The 20,414-nt window shown below is 36.4% G+C and overlaps 1 protein-coding gene and 1 long non-coding RNA gene across 3 annotated transcripts in view; one reads left to right on the top strand and one right to left on the bottom strand.

Annotated features, from left to right (window-relative positions):
• The window catches only part of CHRM2 (cholinergic receptor muscarinic 2), a 159,608-nt gene extending 152,411 nt beyond the window's left edge, over positions 1 to 7,197 (top strand). For both annotated transcript variants that reach the window (XM_010371764.2, XM_010371749.2), the window contains exon 4: positions 1,775 to 7,197. In XM_010371764.2, the coding sequence (XP_010370066.1) occupies positions 1,821 to 3,221 (1,401 nt within the window). In that variant the 5' untranslated portion in view covers positions 1,775 to 1,820 and the 3' untranslated portion in view covers positions 3,222 to 7,197. The remainder of the gene's footprint in view (positions 1 to 1,774) is intronic.
• The window catches only part of LOC115898393, a 258,295-nt gene extending 238,168 nt beyond the window's left edge, over positions 1 to 20,127 (bottom strand). Inside the window, exons 1-2 of the long non-coding RNA XR_004058132.1 lie at positions 20,007 to 20,127; positions 19,120 to 19,178 (exon numbers count right to left, since the gene is read on the bottom strand). This is a non-coding gene — a long non-coding RNA (uncharacterized LOC115898393). The remainder of the gene's footprint in view (positions 1 to 19,119; positions 19,179 to 20,006) is intronic.
• Positions 20,128 to 20,414: the final 287 nt, after the last annotated feature.

Here is a 20,414-nt window from a genome sequence, read left to right as displayed (position 1 = left end):
ATTAATGTTTAATTTTTCTTTGATTGAACTACTACATCAATGTTTTAGATTACTCATCTTTCATCTTTCCTTTTTTGCCAAAACTGCATTATATTAAAGACAATGGATAATTTTCTATTGTGCAATTTAGAAATATTGTTTCTCAATTGTTATTTTGACTTTTTTGCTCTATGCAAAAAAAGGAATATGCAATAGTTACATATATTTTCCTTTCTGGGTTCTGAATTTTGGGTCTTATTATATTAAGGCCTAATCTCATTATTTGGGTTTTGTCAAATAAAGTACTGGAAAACAATTTACTTTCCAAAGTAGAATAAATTATTTGTTTAAATGTTATTTGTGCTATGAAGTTGCTTACCAAATTATTTTCTACATGGATTTCAAGGGCAAACCACTGCCCATTACCTTGTAATTAATAGCATCCAAACTAATCAATATTCTCAAATTGTAATTTCTCAACAATGCTTATTTTCTGACAGCTCACAACAATTTTTTCAAAAAGAGGTGAAACTTGGGCTAGTTTCTCCTTTAGATGCTGTTTCTCCAGAAATGTGTCATATCTCTTTGATGAATTCTTAACTTTCTTTTCTAAATCCCCAATATTCATTTTCCCTTATGAAAGATCACTCAGTTGTCATCAGACTTCAATGATATCTCAGAAATGATGATTATGTATTTACTTACACACAACAGGATAGGGAAACAAGAAGTGCACTCAGATTTAATAATTGCTTCTTTATCAACCCATGTCTGCCACCAGGCAGAGACCTTGTTTTAATCGTCATTGAATGTCCAGAACACCTAATTAAGAGAAGCTGCTCAATAGATATGTGAGCTCAAAGTGAAAGAATGAATGATTGAACAAACTGGGATTTCATCTTTCTGAGCCTTAGTTCCTTCTACAAAACAAAAGTTTGCCAGAAAGAATAGTAAGATAATAGATTTGATAGTGGTTTGAAAAATAAAACATTCAGAAAAGTGGTACTTTCTCCCATAATTTTGTCTTCTTATTGATGTAATTTGTATGTCTATTCCAGAAATCTCTTTATGCTTTGGAAAGTTTTATGCATAATTTTGGCTTTTTCAGTCAATACGCATTTAATAAGCAAATATTCTTTTGTAAGATATGGAATATCGGAAATGCTGACTATGTAATATTGATTACAAGTATAAAATAAAATAGAAGCCAGAGGAAAATAATTCTCATCTAGGGAGAGTATATTGGCTAATAAATTATTATTATATTACCTTTATTTTCACCATCCTCAGTATTATTGTGAAAAAGGCTTAGAGTTTCCATGAGGAAAGGCACTGCTAACTATAAAAGTCACACATTCAATATTATACATTCTTCTATAATTGTGTCCTCTCACTAGTTTACTAATTCTTATGTCTATTCCAGGAATCTCTTGATGTTTTAGAAAGTGTTGCTTGTAATTTTGGTTTATTTGATTCAATTTATCAGTATTATGCTAAGTTTCATTGATTGATGAGATATGTAGTAGACCGCTAGATAGATAGATACTCATATCTGGATAAGGACATATTCAAAACATTATTGGACTTCACGTTCATTGCCAGACTGAAAGGTCCTTTTGAATCCTCCATTTAAAGGTCTTGCTTTTTATACGGAGAACTGAGGCAGGTAGACACAACAATCATGCAGGGGAAAGGAGAATTGGGAGAAAATAATGTGGTTTAAAAGGAAACAACATTATGTATTTTAAAGCAATGGTTATATTATGTTTGTTAATTTTATTCTATTTCCTTGCAGGTTTAAATGTTTACTTGCTACTTGGCTACTGATTAGAGAACACAAAATGAATAACTCAACAAACTCCTCTAACAATAGCCTGGCTCTTACCAGTCCTTATAAGACATTTGAAGTGGTGTTTATTGTCCTGGTGGCTGGATCCCTCAGTTTGGTGACCATTATCGGGAACATTCTAGTCATGGTTTCCATTAAAGTCAACCGCCACCTCCAGACCGTCAACAATTACTTTTTGTTCAGCTTGGCCTGTGCTGACCTTATCATAGGTGTTTTCTCCATGAACTTGTACACCCTCTACACTGTGATAGGTTACTGGCCTTTGGGACCTGTGGTGTGTGACCTTTGGCTAGCCCTGGACTATGTGGTCAGCAATGCCTCAGTTATGAATCTGCTCATCATCAGCTTTGACAGGTACTTCTGTGTCACAAAACCTCTGACCTACCCAGTGAAGCGGACCACAAAAATGGCAGGTATGATGATTGCAGCTGCCTGGGTCCTCTCTTTCATCCTCTGGGCTCCAGCCATTCTATTCTGGCAGTTCATTGTAGGGGTGAGAACTGTGAAGGATGGGGAGTGCTACATTCAGTTTTTTTCCAATGCTGCTGTCACCTTTGGTACGGCCATTGCAGCATTCTATTTGCCAGTGATCATCATGACTGTGCTATATTGGCACATATCCCGAGCCAGCAAGAGCAGGATAAAGAAGGAAAAGAAGGAGCCTGTGGCCAACCAAGACCCTGTTTCTCCAAGTCTGGTACAAGGAAGGATAGTGAAGCCAAACAATAACAACATGCCCAGCAGTGACGATGGCCTGGAGCACAACAAAATCCAGAATGGCAAAGCCCCCAGAGATCCTGTGACTGAAAACTGTGTTCAGGGAGAGGAGAAAGAGAGCTCCAATGACTCCACCTCAGTCAGTGCTGTTGCCTCTAATATGAGAGATGACGAAATAACTCAGGATGAAAACACAGTTTCCACTTCCCTGGGCCATTCCAAAGATGAGAACTCTAAGCAAACATGCATCAAAATTGGCACCAAGACCCCCAAAAGTGACTCATGTACCCCAACTAATACCACCGTGGAGGTAGTGGGGTCTTCAGGTCAGAATGGAGATGAAAAGCAGAACATTGTAGCCCGCAAGATTGTGAAGATGACTAAGCAGCCTGCAAAAAAGAAGCCTCCTCCTTCCCGGGAAAAGAAAGTCACCAGGACAATCTTGGCTATTCTGTTGGCTTTCATCATCACTTGGGCCCCATACAATGTCATGGTGCTCATTAACACCTTTTGTGCACCTTGCATCCCCAACACTGTGTGGACAATCGGTTACTGGCTTTGTTACATCAACAGCACTATCAACCCTGCCTGCTATGCACTTTGTAATGCCACCTTCAAGAAGACCTTTAAACACCTTCTCATGTGTCATTATAAGAACATAGGCGCTACAAGGTAAAACATCTTGGAAAATGATAGAAGGTGGGCAAGGGGAGCTTGAGAAGAATAAAAGGGATAACAGAGCTCCTAGTTTTAAAATCTCTGCCACTGCACTTTATAGTCTGATTACAAAACGTGCAATTCAGGAGCCCAGCAGTGACACACTTATCAGGCCTAGGCTCCAGTTTGCAAAAATTGCACCTTATAAACTGCCAGTATTAGGAGCAATGAGACAATGAAAGAAACATGTTGGGATTGTGGATTTAAGAAACTATATACTCTTTCTCATACTCTCTTGAAGAAGGGCTTCTGAATCTACAATTTTATCAGTCTCTGCACAAGAGGAATAACCTTGTTCCTTTTTTGTTTCTTTTGTTGTTGTTGTTTTCATGCGTCCTTAAGAGAAGGAAATGCCACAGTCACAAGGTAAACATGGAGACTTAAACATAAAGAAATAGGCACTATACAATAGGGACGTAAAGAAAGAAAATCAAAGAAGGATGCAGAAATTGTCTCCAGAGTGTTGAGCATATTTTATTATTTTACAGTCCTATTTAGGGGATTGCAATGTAATAAATGCTTATTTTTTGCCTTTCTTTTTCCCACCATGAAAAGAAAGCAAGCAAACAAAAACCCCAACTACGTCACACCATTTTTCTTCTTGTTATGCCATTATTTTATACATCCCTGTTCTATATGGTTTATAGGCAAAACCTACAGGCCTTTCACTAAATCTAGCCAGAGACAGCCATGAAAATGGACATTTCACCCCTCCTCAGTGTGTCCTTTGCATTCGCTGCGGGATATCAAGGCCTGTAAGGATTTAGTGCACTTATGATCCTATATGTGAAATGTTAAAACCAATCTGATTTTCTCCTAAATGGCCTTTTATTTCAACAGAATATCCTACCTAAAACATAAGCCTGTTTAAGAAACCAACGCCATTTTGAAGTTGAGGTTTCATCAAATTAAATAATGGACGATTTAGTTGCAGCAAGTTTATTAAAGTCAGGTGAATTTTAAGATTAAAAAATAGAAGTTTAGGACATTCTATTTCAACCCCTGTATGAAATGTTAACTTATAGAAAATGAACTCCTGATTTTGTCAGCAGAAAGGAATGCTGTTTTATTTATTTGGAATCCTAAAGAGGATTAACGTACTCACGTAGCACCGGTGATTTCTGGGTCAGTCCCTAGAGAATAGGATCTTCTATCCAATGCCTGCTAAAGGATGATATTCAAATTATAATCAAGTGAGGTTGTCAGCAATTATCCTATGACCCAGTGAAAGGGGAAAAAAAGATATTTTAAAAACTATTACTGAAACAATTATATATTCCATATTCCTCAAATTGTCAATTCTCCCTAACATTATTTAACTTCAAAATTCCTTATCAGTAGAATTATAGTAATCTTTGTGACAGAAATGTAGTGCTAACTAAATAGAGGCCAAACGAGCTCACAGAATCTGACAGAAGGATGTAGGTGGCTGTTGCCATACCATCTCTCACCATCTAATTCCAGACCATAATAATCATGTCAGGAACTATTATCTATGTGGTGGCATTATATAGAATCTTGCCACGTAGAGATTTTTTATTTGGTCATCTAAATAAATACAGAATTAGGATTATACGGATTCACATGTAACTAGTTATTTTTATCCTTTATATTTTTCTTACACTATTTGCTGTAGTTTTCCAATGAGATTTTCTAAAAATGGCTCAATCAATAGAAATCAAAAGATAAATGCATCTTCAAATTTCATATTTTGGATTTTAGATTTATGGTATCTTCTCCAGTAATAATAATGTTAATTATATGATAAATTTGTCAATATTAGATCCCAGCATTTAAAAGAGTTATTTTGTATAATTAGCCTCATTGATGCCACCTCAACAATTTGGAGAGTTAAGGAGGAAAAAAAGCATGAGGAAAAAAAAACAAAAAAGTGGTAAGTTAGTAAGAAGCAAATTGCCAGCAGTATTTATATTTGACTTACCCTTCGTAAAAACAATTTCCTGTTTAATTAACTTCAGTCATTACCCCCCAAATAATCTTCCATATTTAAAGCATTCATTTATATAGATTCCCTTTCCTACAGTTACTTCAACATGCACTTTTACATTTTAAATTTGTATTTATTTTCATATTGTTTCTTCAAATGAATGAATCAAATGAATGGAAATACCATCAAGCCAGTGGGCTCCTTGACTTTCTGAAACCCAGAGAATTGACTAGCCAAATATTTCCCTTTTTAATTTATTGCATCATTATGATGTAGATTCGGCTTTAGTTGGGAAGAACCCTTTGGCATCAAGGATTCAGGATTCAGGGTCTGTTTTTGTTTGCTCTAACAATCCAAATCACCATGAGTCAAGCTGTCTTTTAGTCTCTGCTGCCATTGTATCCTTCCTTTTCTTCCCTCTGTTATTGATCCTTGCCACAGCCACTGCAACCTCATTGAAAGAGAAACTGTCACGTTAAAGAAAGAAATTGAAGATAGACTGACACCACGGAAACTCTGTCAAACAGATCAGAAAATGGAAGGAATACTGAAATTGATAGATGATTGGAGAGATATGGAGATTATATTCAAGGATTTTTATTAACCACTGCTGGATTTGTCTATTTCAGTGGCGCTCAAACAGAGACAATTCCCCTCTCCCCGACAGGGGACACGTAGCAATGTGAAAAGACATTTTTGGTTGCCACCCTGGAAGGAATGCTATCGATATCGAGTGTGTAGAGGCCAGGAATTCTGCTAAATAGCCTATAATGCATAGGACATTTTCCCCCACCCCCTTTAAACAAATATTATTTGGCTCAAAATGTCAATGGTGCCAAGGTTGAGAAACTCTTGTCTACTTTAAAGGATTTCTAAAGCTTGCCTCTTATTAGTGGGAAAATAATCCTGCATTATTTTTAGAATATCAATGCAGGTTGCTCACCAGTTAGAAAAAGGTAATACTCACCAATCATGTATCAGAAACACTTTTCTTTTGAGTCTGGTGTATGTGTCAGTCACAGATTGGGAACTCAGGCCACATCTACATATCAAAAACCACCAGACTATGCATATAGCACATCTTTTTTCCAGCATCAGATTGTTCAATTATGATTGCCACAGATCTAGTCAACTGAGGTAGAAGTAGTTGGCCATCAAAATATTTGCAGTTGATACGGTCAGTTTCTACTGAAGCTGCAATTTTTCCTTTCAAAAACTATTAAGAGCCTCTTTCAGAAACAATATCATTTATCTTCTTTGCATTTACTGGAAAGGTGAATATCTGTAAGGTCTTTGTTTTTTCCCTCTTCATAGCAATAATGTAGCTAGCCCAGAGTGATCTTATAAGAAGAGGAGATTAAGAATACGGAAAAAATCTGTTCATTTCTTGGAAACAAGAAATGATTTCCCTTTTACCAGTTCATCATTAATTTAACACCAGCTCCCAAGTATTAGGGCACAGTAATCAATATGAGAAGCCACAAGGGGTAAGCCTTCTGGTTTGAAATGTACAAGTTGGATGTCCAACATGCTCCTGCTCTTTGTTCATCCACTGCTTTTTTGATCCTGAAGATCTGACATTGGGAGAGATGGGGATTCAAAATGATGGCAACAATTACTCAGCAATGCAGTCTGTTTTTATTTTCTCCTACTTAGTTCATTGATAGTCTCCTCCCTCTCCCCAATTTCATAATATCCCTTTCAACAACCATAGTACCGGTGTTGCAAATAGTTTAGGAAAGCACCCAAAGCTGGATGAAATTGTGCAAAGTGTATTCTCAGCATGTATATTCAATACCATGCCTCTTAAAAATGCTTCTCTTAAAGGGTGCACGCTGTAGCATGAAATGTGCGCATATTTAATGTATCTTCCTGGAATATGCTATGTGCTAAATATATATATATATTCTATAAATAAAATAATAAAATGTACAATAGAAATACATATTTCTGTATGCAAATAAATATATTATACACAAACTCTTAATATGCAATATGGTATATGTTGCTTCTGAGTAACAAAAGTTGATTTTATATGCTCAATTTTCAAAGAAAATAGTATTTGCATCTGAAGGAAGAGATTTAAGAACAGCCAAAATCCCATATTAAGATTAAACTGTTTTATGATCTTTAAGAGCAGGGCAGATTTTAAATATCCCTTACAGGAAAAAATTAATAACTTTCTGGTATCACTCCATGTGACAACAATGCTTTATTCGCCTGTGCCCCTGACATGCTGCTTCTGACTAGAATCTTCCCAGCTGGTACTGTTCCAACAGCTGTGTTGATCTAGTGTCTGATTACTTGATGAGGCTGCAACCAACCCTTTCTCATACAGTTTCACTCTCTTCCAAATTAACTGATTTTAGTGGAATAAAAAATAATCATACTGGGAGAAAAGGATGACCTTCAGAATGTTTTTCATTCTGACAAGCAAGGTAAAATTTCTATAAGCATCATATTTTAATAAACCACTCTTTTCAATTTGGGTCCAATAGAACATCCCATACATTAAATTCCAGAAATGGTTAATGAAGTATAGTATAATATTAGAAGTTTCCCCATGAAATTTTAAGTGGGTAGTTTTTTTTTTCTAAGTGGCCTATATTTTCTCAATAGCAATCCTCTTCCTTTCCTTGTTTTCCTCTCGACTACCCACATTTCTGAGAACATTTGCATTGATCCATTAACACAAATTTGTAGTTACCTAATACAATTATGATATTAGTTGACACTGGACATGCAATTCCAGGAGATGTTTACATTTTAATATAAAAAGTATACATACTGAACATTTAAAGGATTACTATTACAGTTTTTAGATACCAAGTCATGCAGTGGTAGTCATTTTTAAATTAATTTGAGTTCTCTTCAAATTTTAAGGCACAATTCTATGTCCATTTACTTTCTAAATTTTACCTATATCAACTCACCTTGTGGATTGGTGTCTTTGTCTATACCAAAGTCATTTCTAGAAAAATAAAAATATTTGAGTTTTCTATCCATTCCTGTTAGTTTTATATTGTTCCAGTGAAGTGTTCTCATTTCATTTTTGAGAACTTGAATTGAATTCTGTATCGATGAAATGCCAAATGCTATTCCTGACTAGATGATTGCAAATACTGAAACATCAAAAACATCTTGCCATCATTAAGGAAGAATTTTCTACCTCATAACATGTTTCCAATATTTTCTCTCTTGGGAAGCTTTTAGTGCCATGCTTTTAACACCAGGGATTAAAACTAACCATAATGATAAATTTACCTGAAGTACCATTAGAATAATGTCTTACTTTGTTTTCTATTGATATAACAGAATACTTGAGACTGGGCAATTTGTAAGGAAAAGAAGTTTATTTGGCTTATGGTTCTGGAGGCTGGAAAGTTCAACATAGGGCTGCTGCAGTTGGTTAGGGCCTCGTGCTGCATTCTAACATGGTGGATGCAATTACATGGTGGACGCCCGTGCAAAAGAGGCAAAATACAAGGGACAATCTCACTTTACAATGACCTACTTTTGTGGTAATTAACCTAGACCTGCAAGAATGCACTCTCTCTAGCAAAAGGGCATTAATCCCTTCAGAAAGGGGGACCCCTGACGACACAATATCTCTTAAAGGTCCCACCACCTCTCAACACTGCTACACTTGGGACCAAGTCTCAACATGAGTTTTGGTGGGGACAAACCATACTCAAGCCATAGCACATATCAAAGTTTAAAGACAAATACAATAGATGCTTGACTTCTGTCTGTGATATCTTCACTACAGTATATATGTTAAGCATATATTTTTCTATGATGATCTACACCATGTATTTTTCCAGAGACTGTATTTAAACACATTCTTTTTCTTTTCATAGGAGTATTAAGAAAGAATCATTCTGCTACAATGTTGTTTAGAATTACTGGCAAGTAAAAATTATTTGCATTTAAGAAGTAGTCCATCAACCTCTCTCTCCTTAACATACACATACACACACAAGGAAACATACACAACCATACATACTCGGGTACAGAAACACACATATGCCCATACAAATACACACATATACATGCATACAAACACACACAGGTCTCATCCTGTCTATCTTGACAGTTCCCAGAGGCATAACCTTTTTACTACTTCCAAAAGCATTTGGAATATTACTAGAGTAGGCCATGGAACTCTAGAGTTCAGCTGAGTGGTGTTGAAGAAAAAATTCTATTTGCTCCTCTTTGCTTGCTCTATGGTCAATTCACTGCACAGTTTTCTAACTCTGTTAGAATCATATAAGTGAGTTTTAGCTCTCTGTCTGCCACCAACAGCCTTCCAGTTGTCTGCAGGCCATCTCTTCATTGCATACCAGTGATTACATGGGGTCATGGTGAGAAAACATGTTTAAATCAGAGAAATATGTCAGAACACATACAAAACATATCCACAAATTCCTATCTTCAAAATGGGTGTCCTCAGGCACTATGCTACTATAAACGATGGTGCTTTAAATGTCAGCATAATTATCTAGAGTGCTGAGTAAAGGAAACAGTGATACTTTCTCCACACATTTCTTTCAAAAATCCCTCTCAGACATTTTTAGGCATATATAGCTCTTTGTACTTATGGAATTGATAGAAATTTAGAAATAAAGCTTACCGTGAATATGTAACACATGATCAAATGGTCAAAATGTCTTGTGTCCTGAGTTAATAAACAAGAAAGCCATGTATGCATCTTCCATCATGCAGGAAAAGTAAGATTAACAATCTGATTATTATTTTCTTGGTATCTCACTTTTAAAAATTATTAATAAAGAAGTAAATGAAAGTAATTTAAACATCAGATATTAAGTAGTTGAACAATATAATTTCCTTTTTTTCTCTCAGTCCTACTGGTTAATTTAACCTGCATGGAGAATATAACCTGAAGAAGTTTGTATTTAAGCAGAAAAAAATCCATAAGGAATAAAATTTAGAATGAAACAAGAATGATAAAATATGAAGTCCCAGTGAGAAAAGAAAATAAATTATCCCTCAACTCTCTCAAATGATTAATAAAAATTTAACAGAATTTCTTTTATTGAACCGCTATTATTATTTATTTTTTATGTTTTCTTATGTCCATTTATTATGTTTTTTTCTTATGTCTACTTACTTCATCTCTTTCTAGTATTTTTTTATTTTTTTAAATGTTTTAAGGGTAATTTTTATAAATGTTTTGAGAGGCAAACACAAAAATTACTATTTTTCTAATGATTGCTTTTAATTTGTGTTGTAGTTGACACTGCTACTTCAGAAAGCAAAACCAATTTTTTTAAAAAATGCAGTCATGCATATTCTAATAACAGGGATGCATTCTGAGAAATGTTTCTTTAGGCAATTTTGTTGTTGTGTGATCATCCTAGGGTATAAATACACAAATCTATATGACATAGCCTACGTATTAGTCAGTGTTCTCTTAGAGGGACAGAACTAGATAGCTAGATAGATACATACATACATACATACATAAAGATATGTACAGGTATTTACATATATATATATATATATATATATATATATATATATAAATGGGAGTTTATTACGTCTTAAATTACATGATTATAAGGTCTCACAGTAAGCTGTCTGCAAGCTGAGGAGCAAGGAGAGCCAGTCCAAGTCCCAAAACTGAAGAACTTGGAGTCCGATGTTTGAGAGCAGGAAGCATCCAGCAGGGGAGAAGGATGCAGGCTGGGAGGCTAGGCCCATCTCACTTTTTCACATTTTTCACATTCACTGGCAACTGATTAGATTGTACTCACCCGATTAAGGGTGGATCTGCCTTCCCCAGTCCACTGACTCAAATGTTAAACTATCTTGGCAACACCCTCACAGACATGCCCAGAATTAATACTTGGATTTCTTCAATCCAGTCAAGTTGACACGCAGGATTAACCATCACAGCCTACTACCACCTAGGCTATATGGTATAGCCTATTGTATATTGTAGCCTAGACTACAAACCTGTACAGCAAGCAACTGTACTGAATACTGTAGGTAGTTGCAAAACAGTGGTATTTCTGTATCTAAATACATAAAAACATACAAAAGTACAGTAAAATTACAGTATTATAATCTTATGGAATGGAATACTCATATGTGGATACCATCTTAGATGCAGTTTGTCCTTGACCAAACATTGTTAAGTGGTACATGGCTCTACAAGAAAACTGCTGATAATGACACATATGCTAAATAAAAAAAAAAAAAAAAAAAAAAAAAAAAAAAAAAAAAAAAACAGAAAAATATGGGCAAAGTGCAAAAATATACAATGAAAAAGCAATTCTATAGACTTAATGACTGCCATTTGTAACTATTTCTGAACAATATGCAGCAATTGCCTCTGTGGTCTCATGGGCTCTAAAAGTTTGTTCACAGAGTGGTAGACACTGCCCCATGGCCACCCTGTGAAGTAACCTAGACTGTGCTGTTTTAATGCAGATCGCGGCATGCACAATCAGCAGCTGGGAACGAGTCATCATTAGTTATTTGTCCTAAATCAAGAAATGAAAGTCTATTGAGCCCTCTGTTGGGTACAGAGTGTATGAGGAACTCTATCCTATCACAAACTTGGGAGAAATGAATGAAAACAAAATTATTAAAAGTTTCAGACATGATGAAAATGGCACCCAAATTTATGTTTCATGTATGCATACCTATTTGGAAGCAAATTTTAACAAACAGTATTTCTCGGCCATGTACAGGTGAAATACTTCATGTAAATGACAAATTAGGATTATATTGTTACCTTAGCTATAATGATTTCTAAAAATTTGAATGACAAAGGAACCTGTTATCTTTCTTATTTATTTCCACTGCTTTACTTTTTTATGAGTAAGACATATAGCATTCACTTGAGAGAAATACACACATAGTATAGAATCCTAGTCTTTAAAACATTCTGGGCCGGGCGCAGTGGCTCACGCCTGTAATCCTAGCACTTTGGGAGGCAGAGAAGGGTGGATCACAAGGTCAGGAGATTGAGACCATCCTGGCTAACATGGTGAAACCCCATCTCTACTAAAAATACAAAAAATTAGGCAGGCGAGGTGGTGGGTGCCTGTAGTCCCAGCCACTCGGGAGGCTGAGGCAGGAGAATGGCGTGAACCCGGGAGGCAGAGCGAAGATCGCGCCACTGCACTCCAACCTGGGCGACAGAGCAAGACTCCGTCTCAACAACAACAACAAAAAAAAATTCTGTAATAAAATACAGCTATTTAAATGTATGTGAATTCCAAATCACATAGGTTATTTAAGATTGAAAATTTACATACTAGAAAAATTGAAAAATGTTAGTATTCTTTTAAAAAGATATTTGATATTCTACAAATGGTAGAAGGATAATTTTTGACAGGCTCTTTAAAGATAATCCAAATTTATATATAAAAATTGGATTGGAAATTATATGCAACTATACACATACAGTTAGTTTTACTATCAAGTTCATGTATTTATACAAGTGTGTATAATTATATACATATTATATGTTTTATTTATAAAAGAGAAAGAACATGTTTAAAGAAACAGTACTAGGAATTTAATGGAAAATGACTTGCAAATACAGGGAATGAGGTGAGGTATGTACCAATGGAAAATACTCAACATACCAAAGGAGTATTGGCTCAAGTGTTGATGATGCGTATATACAAAGACATTTCAACTTCCAAATTCAGTGCTGAGGAAACAGTGGTGCCAAGTCTCAGAAAGAGCTGAAGAATAATATTTACATGCCATGTCCTTGGATGTGTTTTTGCCAAACTATATCCCTAAATGAATCCTTGCGCCAGTCAGAAAATACAACAAATACAACAATAAAATATTTTGCTTTTTTAAAAAAAGACAATGATTCATCATGACCAGGCATCATGGCTCATGCCTGTAATCCCACTACTTAGGGAGGCAGAGGTGAGAAGATAGCTTGAACCCAGGAGATGGAGACCTGCCTGGGCAACATGGTGAGAGCCTGTTCTCCACAAAAAGGAAAAAAAATAAAATACAAACAAAAACCACTGTATCTCCCCTTATCAAATGATTTGTCGTGTTTAGAACATCTCTGTGAGTATCCTGGAAATCAGACTCTGCATACTCCTGACTACTCTTTAAGAAGAATGTCAATTAGTGCAAGTTCCTCACTTGATTAAGTACTAATTTCAATTCAAATGAGCGGGAGCTCTGCCTCTGCCCTTAAAGACTTTTCATTTTGCTTTCTCTATCTACCAGATGAAAATTGCTTAGGAGTACTCTTTCTACCAACTGTTCTACATTTCTGACATTCCTAAAGTGTCGGATAGATGGACTCCAGGTTTGCCTGGTTTCTAGATCAGTACTTAGTGAACTGGATGTGCCGGGAAGCATTCCTCTTTTTTCTCTTTCCCCGCAAAGAATTGATTTTAAGACATCTATCCAATATGGTTTTTCTCTCTCCAAACAAGAAGCACGTCAACACCCACAAAAACTCGTATCAAATGCTCGCAAGTGTACAGAGGTCAAGAAGTACCATGGTGACTTGGCTTGGCGCTGACTGGGTTCTTGTCAATGAGGCAGTAGAAATTCCAGCCCTAGGAAGAATTCATTCAGAAGTATTCGTGCACTCAAGTTTATGATAAATTTAGATTCTTTGAGTCTTGAGGTTGGTTACAACTTTATTTATCACTTATTCCCACTTTCAAGAGCAGATGCTCTCTATAGACTCTGTGATGGTCACAAAGACTTTGATTCAGCCTCCCTGGAAATCAGCAGTTCAGCCTCCTTGATGCTTCACACTGGCCTGTCTCATTTCATTATTCTCTCCTGATGTGATCTTATCTATAGCCTCAGCTTTTATTATCATCTTAAATATGACAGAACATAAATCTTACCTCCATCCCTGGCTTCTCCATTGAACACCACACTGTATAGACTATTGCCTACCCACCTGAGCACCCCTCATGGCTTTCTCAAACCTTTCTCAACCTCAACATATTCAAGGCTACCTTCCTGATTTCACCCACAAAATTGGCCCCATTCTGCTATTTCCCAACCCAGCTTCTATTCAGTTGCACAAAATGGAAACCAAAGCACTACCTTTGACTTTCACCTCTAACTATACTTCCAGTTCTCCCAATTTTACCTGATAAATATCAAATCTGTCAAATCTATGAACTTCTCCCATTTCCACTAATACCTCTACACAGCACAGGTAGCTTAACCGATTTTACCACATCAGCTCTGACCCCATCCCATATGTCTTCTATACTGAAACCAGAGCAGTGTTTTCAGAAGGCAAATCTGCTTCAAATCTGCAGGTGATTCCCTCCTTTGCCACAGTCCAGAATCCTTTATCTGGCCTAGGAGCACTTCATGGCATAGCCCCTCCTTCCTCTCCATCCTCACCTCTCACCACACTCCCATGTGACTGCATAGCGCTTGACACATTGGCACAAGCCACACCTGTCCTCATCATGCACCCCCTACAAAAGGACCTTTGCACATGCACTTAATCATACTTTGCCTGGAAAGCTCTCCTCACCCCTCATTACCTGGATAACCCCTAAGTATCCTTTGCATCTCAGATCCAGGATGAGACTTTCTTGGACATCTTCCTGAGTATTCTAACTACATCAAATCTCCCACTATAGCTCCCATAGCCATTTTCATAGCTGAAATTTTATTTATGCATGAGAGATTATTTGACTAAATTTTTGTCTCCACCTATGGAATATATGCTTTGAAAGTACAAAGACCCCATCTACACTTGTTCACCGAAGACAGTGCTTTATATATGATCACTCTTCTCTCACTAACATTTTTTCTTTACTTTCTAGAACTCTAAATTTGAGACAGTTATTTAATTTCTTCGTATGTAAAGACAGTCCATATTTACGTATACATAGAATTGATATAAATTATATATACATATATATTTTATATAAGCACTAATTTGAGGATTAGAAGTAATTAGAGTTTGAAAAGCTCCTAGCAGAGTGCCTGACAAAGAGGAGTACTCAAGGTTTTATATGTATAACACTTATTGTCATGGAAAACCGTAATAGAGACTAAAGATTCCAGAGCTTTTAGCCTTCACTTTGCAGAGTCCTAAGTGTCCTGTAAACCGGTGCTTTTCTGAAATAAGTGAGACTTCTGGAAACTTGAGACCATTTCCTCAGTAAAGAGAATTAACTATGAAACACTCCAGATACAATATAATTATTCTTTTCTTTTGAGACATTGCTCAAATCATTTTAGTGTTTTGCTTGAATAGTCACGTAAATTACAGTAATAAGGTTATTGATATCTTACACTGTTCTAGCTCATTTTACATTCCAGGTATTTTTTTAGACCTGGTGTTAATCATATGAGAAGTTTTTTACTCATTTTACAGATGAGGAACTCGAAGCTCTCTGAGATCAAGTGATTGCCCAAGGTCACAGACGCTTGTGGAACAGCCAAGACTCAAATCTAAAAGTGGTTAATTATACAGGAAGCACCTGAGAAGCAGTTTGACCTGGTTTCCTCAGTCTAAACCTCTGGGGAATGTGTATATATCTGTATATGTATAATATATATGTATATGTAATGTATATTTACATATAATCTATAATATACTTATATAATGCAACATATATGTACAGTATATATTCCTATATTAACACCTCACTACCAGTATTTCTTTTCATTGTTATTTCTATTTACGGTTTTATTGTTAATAAAACCATGGTACATTTATGATAAGTGACAATATTATTGTACAGTTGAAGTATCATACAACATGACAGCATTATTTTATTGCTAATTTCTTTGTACATCCAGCTCAAGCAGCTAGCTGAAATATTTTCCAGGATTGCAATCCCCGCCAGGGGCTTTTCAGGGTGACCCGAGTGATGCCTCCTGAAATGCCTGGGACTTTGGCAAACAGTTTCTATGGTGCATCCAGACAGCTGAAGAAGCTGCACCCAGACAGGCTGTGCTTGATGCTCCCCCAGTGTCTGGTCCATAAATATAACAGGTGTCTGAGAAAGCTCGGAGCCTGAAGAATTCGAGGGCAAGGCCGGGATGGGTCACAGAAAAAAGGGTCTCTTCTCCCAGCGCTTCTTTTCCACCAACGCCCTGTCCTTTATCCTCAAGACCTGCAGTCCCCAGTGAGAAGTGTTTGCCCAGTTCTCAATCCTACATTAAAGGAAACTTCCACTTTGGAGACTTGACCAGGGAGCTCTACTTCTTGGGCACACAGAGGCAACTTAAGTCTGGGCCTGAGTTTCCCCCTTTTTTAAACCCTCCTGAGCCTCTTACAGTTATAGAGCTTTTTGAAATTTCTATTAGATGGTCAGATAATGTGACATTAGTCTTTAAACAGAACTATTCTTACTAATCTCAAGGAAAACCATAGAAACCATTGTTAGTAGAACAAAATGCCCCTTCATAAAGTGCCTACCAATTTATACAGTGAATATCACATATTTCACCCAAGCTAATCCTTACACCTACCCTATAAGGTGGACGCTATTATCACCTTTTTCAGATAAGGGATATTCGATTTAGAAGTTAAATGACTTGGCCTATATCATTTTGATTTCCTGCACATAAGGAACAAATTGTTCTCTCATATTTTTTTAATTTTAATTTTAGAGACATTGTCTCACTATGTTGCCCAGACTGGTCTCAAACTCTTGGGCTCAAGTGATCTTCCTGCCTCAGCCTCCCAAATAGCTGTGACTATAGGCACATGGCACTATGCCTGGCTTGTTCTCTCATATTTAAAAGCGCACAATCAGGCAGTAGAAAATTAAGGGACCAAAAATAGAGTTCATATGTGCTTACAGTAGAGGTTGTTGTATCTTCCAATCCTAATGAGGTGGAGTTTATAAGGCAAGTCTTTCAGGAGTTACTCTCAGTTAATTTCAGAATATTGTCCCAAGGTAAACAAATGCTACTTGGGGTCACGTCAGTTCAGACTAGTTGGCTACATTTTTCCCATGGGGTTGGTTGGGGCCAGCCACGAGATACAGTGGTTTTAGTTTTTTTATTTTCTTCAAAATAGCATGCCCATTCGAATGGCTACTATACTCACTTTTCAAAATAATTTATGAATCATCAAGAGCTGATATGTTAGATAGAATCCAACTTGCTAAAATTAAATTCTTTCCTTCTATTTTGTGTATGTGGTGGAGGGAGGAGGGTGAGCAATCAAAGTCATCTTCAGAAATATTTTAGGATAAATTCTGATGAAGCTGCTTGAGGTTTTCAAATTAAATTACTGAATATGAAAGCTGATGTTTCCTATAGAAAAGCAGTGTTTTCAATTTTCCTTATTCACTCCCAAGAGCTCTAATCATATTTCTTACATGAACTGTCTCAAGAGTCAGTAACAATTTTTTTGATTCAAAGGAAAATCAGACCTGCAAGAAAGAGTCAGATTGAAGAGATAGGCTAGAGCTAAGGACTGTAGCAAATTACAGAGTTCTCATTAATAATTACATAGAACTAGAACAGACAGTTGAAGGGAGCAATAGAGAGATTTCTGTTCAGGTAAGTGGTTGACTTAGTATGGGAAACACAATAAAATACTTAATCATCAGTCATTAGGCGGAGTCCTTACATATGGACTCCAACATTGTGTAGCAAGGCATGCTGAGTGTCTTTCTCCAGCCCCTCCTGGTCCACTACATTCTCCATCCTGCTCCATGGATTCTGGGAAGCTGATCTGTACACGTTGCATTAATATGCTCCTTAGCCATAACTAAAACGTATCTTCTAGTTTTTAGTTGGGGTCCCCCACCACAACTTGTCTTTGTCCTCCTACAAGAGGCTAACCACGTGGCCTGCAATCTGAGTCCAGTAACTTCCCCTCCCTTGGCCTTTCAGGCTGAAGGGTGGTAATGGCACTTCTCTGTTATTAGCCCAGCATCTCGCACTGTTCTCTTTTGTGTGGATTTCCTAAACACCATCCTCACCTCTGTACATAGTACCTTTATTAAACTTTCCTCAAAGCATCGATTCTGAATGGATTGTACCTACTGTGTCCCTATGTAATAAACAAATATTGTTTATGAAAGTAGAAAGCATAAGATTCTTTAATTTCCATGAAATGTTTAAAAGGTAATTTAGGACTCCGATTCTGAAGTGATGGATTCAAAAGTCAGAATATCAGGGTGAGCACAAGGACTAAGAACTCAGGGGACAACAGAAAATTAGACATCTATTTTAGAGCTACGACTTAATTTGATGGTTTGACCAAACCAACTAGGAGCCAATTACTACAAATTCTTCCATTTATTCAGAAAATATTTACGGAGTGAAAGTGATTTATCTGGCTCTGTTCTGGGGTTTTGAGATCCAGTGTGCACACTGAAGATCCAAAAGTTCTTTCCAACACATACCCTGTGTAGCTGAAGCCGAGTGGATATATATAAAGATGATTTTAAACAAAGTGTGTCACAGTGATTATTTAGAATATGGTTTTGAAATATTTTACTCGTTATTATAATCTGAATTCAAGACTAACGTATCTTCCCAAAACAGAAGACAAAGAGCACATTTGCTCTACATAAATAATAAGTAGCAATGAACAAAATGAAAGAAAACATGAATCAACACTCCAATTTTCTAAAATATTTACCACTGTTCTAAAATTGAGCTCTTTTGATTGGAAAGTTAAACATAACTATGAAAATCATTAGAATCACTAAGAAATTCAGATTTTGAGAATCTGAAGTTATTGCATTATATAAGCAACAGAACTAGTTCTTGTACTAGGCAGGGACATATTTATTATCTTTATCTGAAGGCAAGTAAGATCATCTCACTCTTTTGGAATATTTGGAAATATTTCATAAGTTTGGGGAAGACTTTTACATTATTTAAATGCAAGTTATCTGTGAGATAAACTTAAATATTCTGATATTTTGATTATCCCTACCTCTTGCTTCTTCTCTTCTGGCCTCCTTATCAACAAAAGTGTGAATTATAAGTTTCTTTCTGAATCAAATATAATAATGTGTTTCACTTTGTATTTTATTTCATTTGGTCAGAAATGCTCAAAGTTTAGAGGCTTAAAAACACATTAAAATGTCCACTTAAATCAAGAAGAGATAAAGTTCTTTACAGACACTGCCAGTTACAGAATATCTCATCAATTGAGTGACTATTATTTTCTACCTCCCTTTTTAATATCATACATCTGAGAAAATCACTTTAGAAACTTAAGCCTTTTAACTGTAAAATCTAAATGTATAGAAACTCTGGAAGATAATTTTGAAAATACCATTCTGGGCATAGACCACGGCAAAGATTTCATGAAGCCGACCCCAAAAGCCATTGCAACAAAAATTCACAAATGGGACCTAATTAAACTAAAGGGTTTCTGAACAGCAAAATAAACTATCAACAGAGTAAACAGACAACTACCAGAAAGGGAGAAAATATTTGCAAACCATGCATTTGACAAAGGTCTAACACCCAGAATCTATATGGAACTTAAACACATTAACAAGCAAAAAACAACCTCATTAAAAGGTGGGCAAAGGACATGAATAGACAGTTTTTAAAGAAGACATGTGTGCAACCAGCAAGCATATGAGAAATGCTCAACATCACTAGCCACTAGAGACATGCAAATCAAAACCACAATGAAATACCATCTCCCACCAGTCAGAATGGCTAAAAAGTCAAAAAAAACAGATGATCGTGGGGTTGCAGAGAATAAGGAATGTTTATACACTGCTCGTGGGAATGTAAATTAGTTCAGCTACTGTGGAAAGCAGTGTAGAGATTTCTCAAAGAATTAGCGGCGCATGGGGCATGTACCTGTAGTCCCAGCTCCTGGAGGATGAGGTGGGAGGATTGCTTGAGCCCAGGAGGTAGAGGTTGCAGGGAGCCAGGATCTTGCCACCATACTCCAGTCTGGGCAACAGAGCGACACCAACACCTTGTCAAAAAAAAAAAAAAAAAAAAAAGAACTTAAAATAGAACTACTATTCAACCCAGCAATCCCATTATTGGGTAAGCACACAAAGGAAAGCAAATTGTTCTGCCAAAAAGACACATGTACTTGTACGTTCACTGAAGCACTATTCACAATAGCACAGACATGGAATCAACTTAGATGCCCATCAATGGTGCAATGGATAAAGAAAATGAGGTACAATGTATACACCATGCAACACTATGTGGTCATAAAAAAAGAATGAAATGCTATCTTTTGCAGCAACATTA

The sequence above is a fragment of the Rhinopithecus roxellana genome, chromosome 6 (assembly GCF_007565055.1).
Source record: "Rhinopithecus roxellana isolate Shanxi Qingling chromosome 6, ASM756505v1, whole genome shotgun sequence".
Lineage (NCBI taxonomy): Eukaryota > Metazoa > Chordata > Mammalia > Primates > Cercopithecidae > Rhinopithecus > Rhinopithecus roxellana.
Note: the sequence above shows the minus strand (reverse complement) of the source record. Positions and strands in the feature narration are given on the sequence as shown.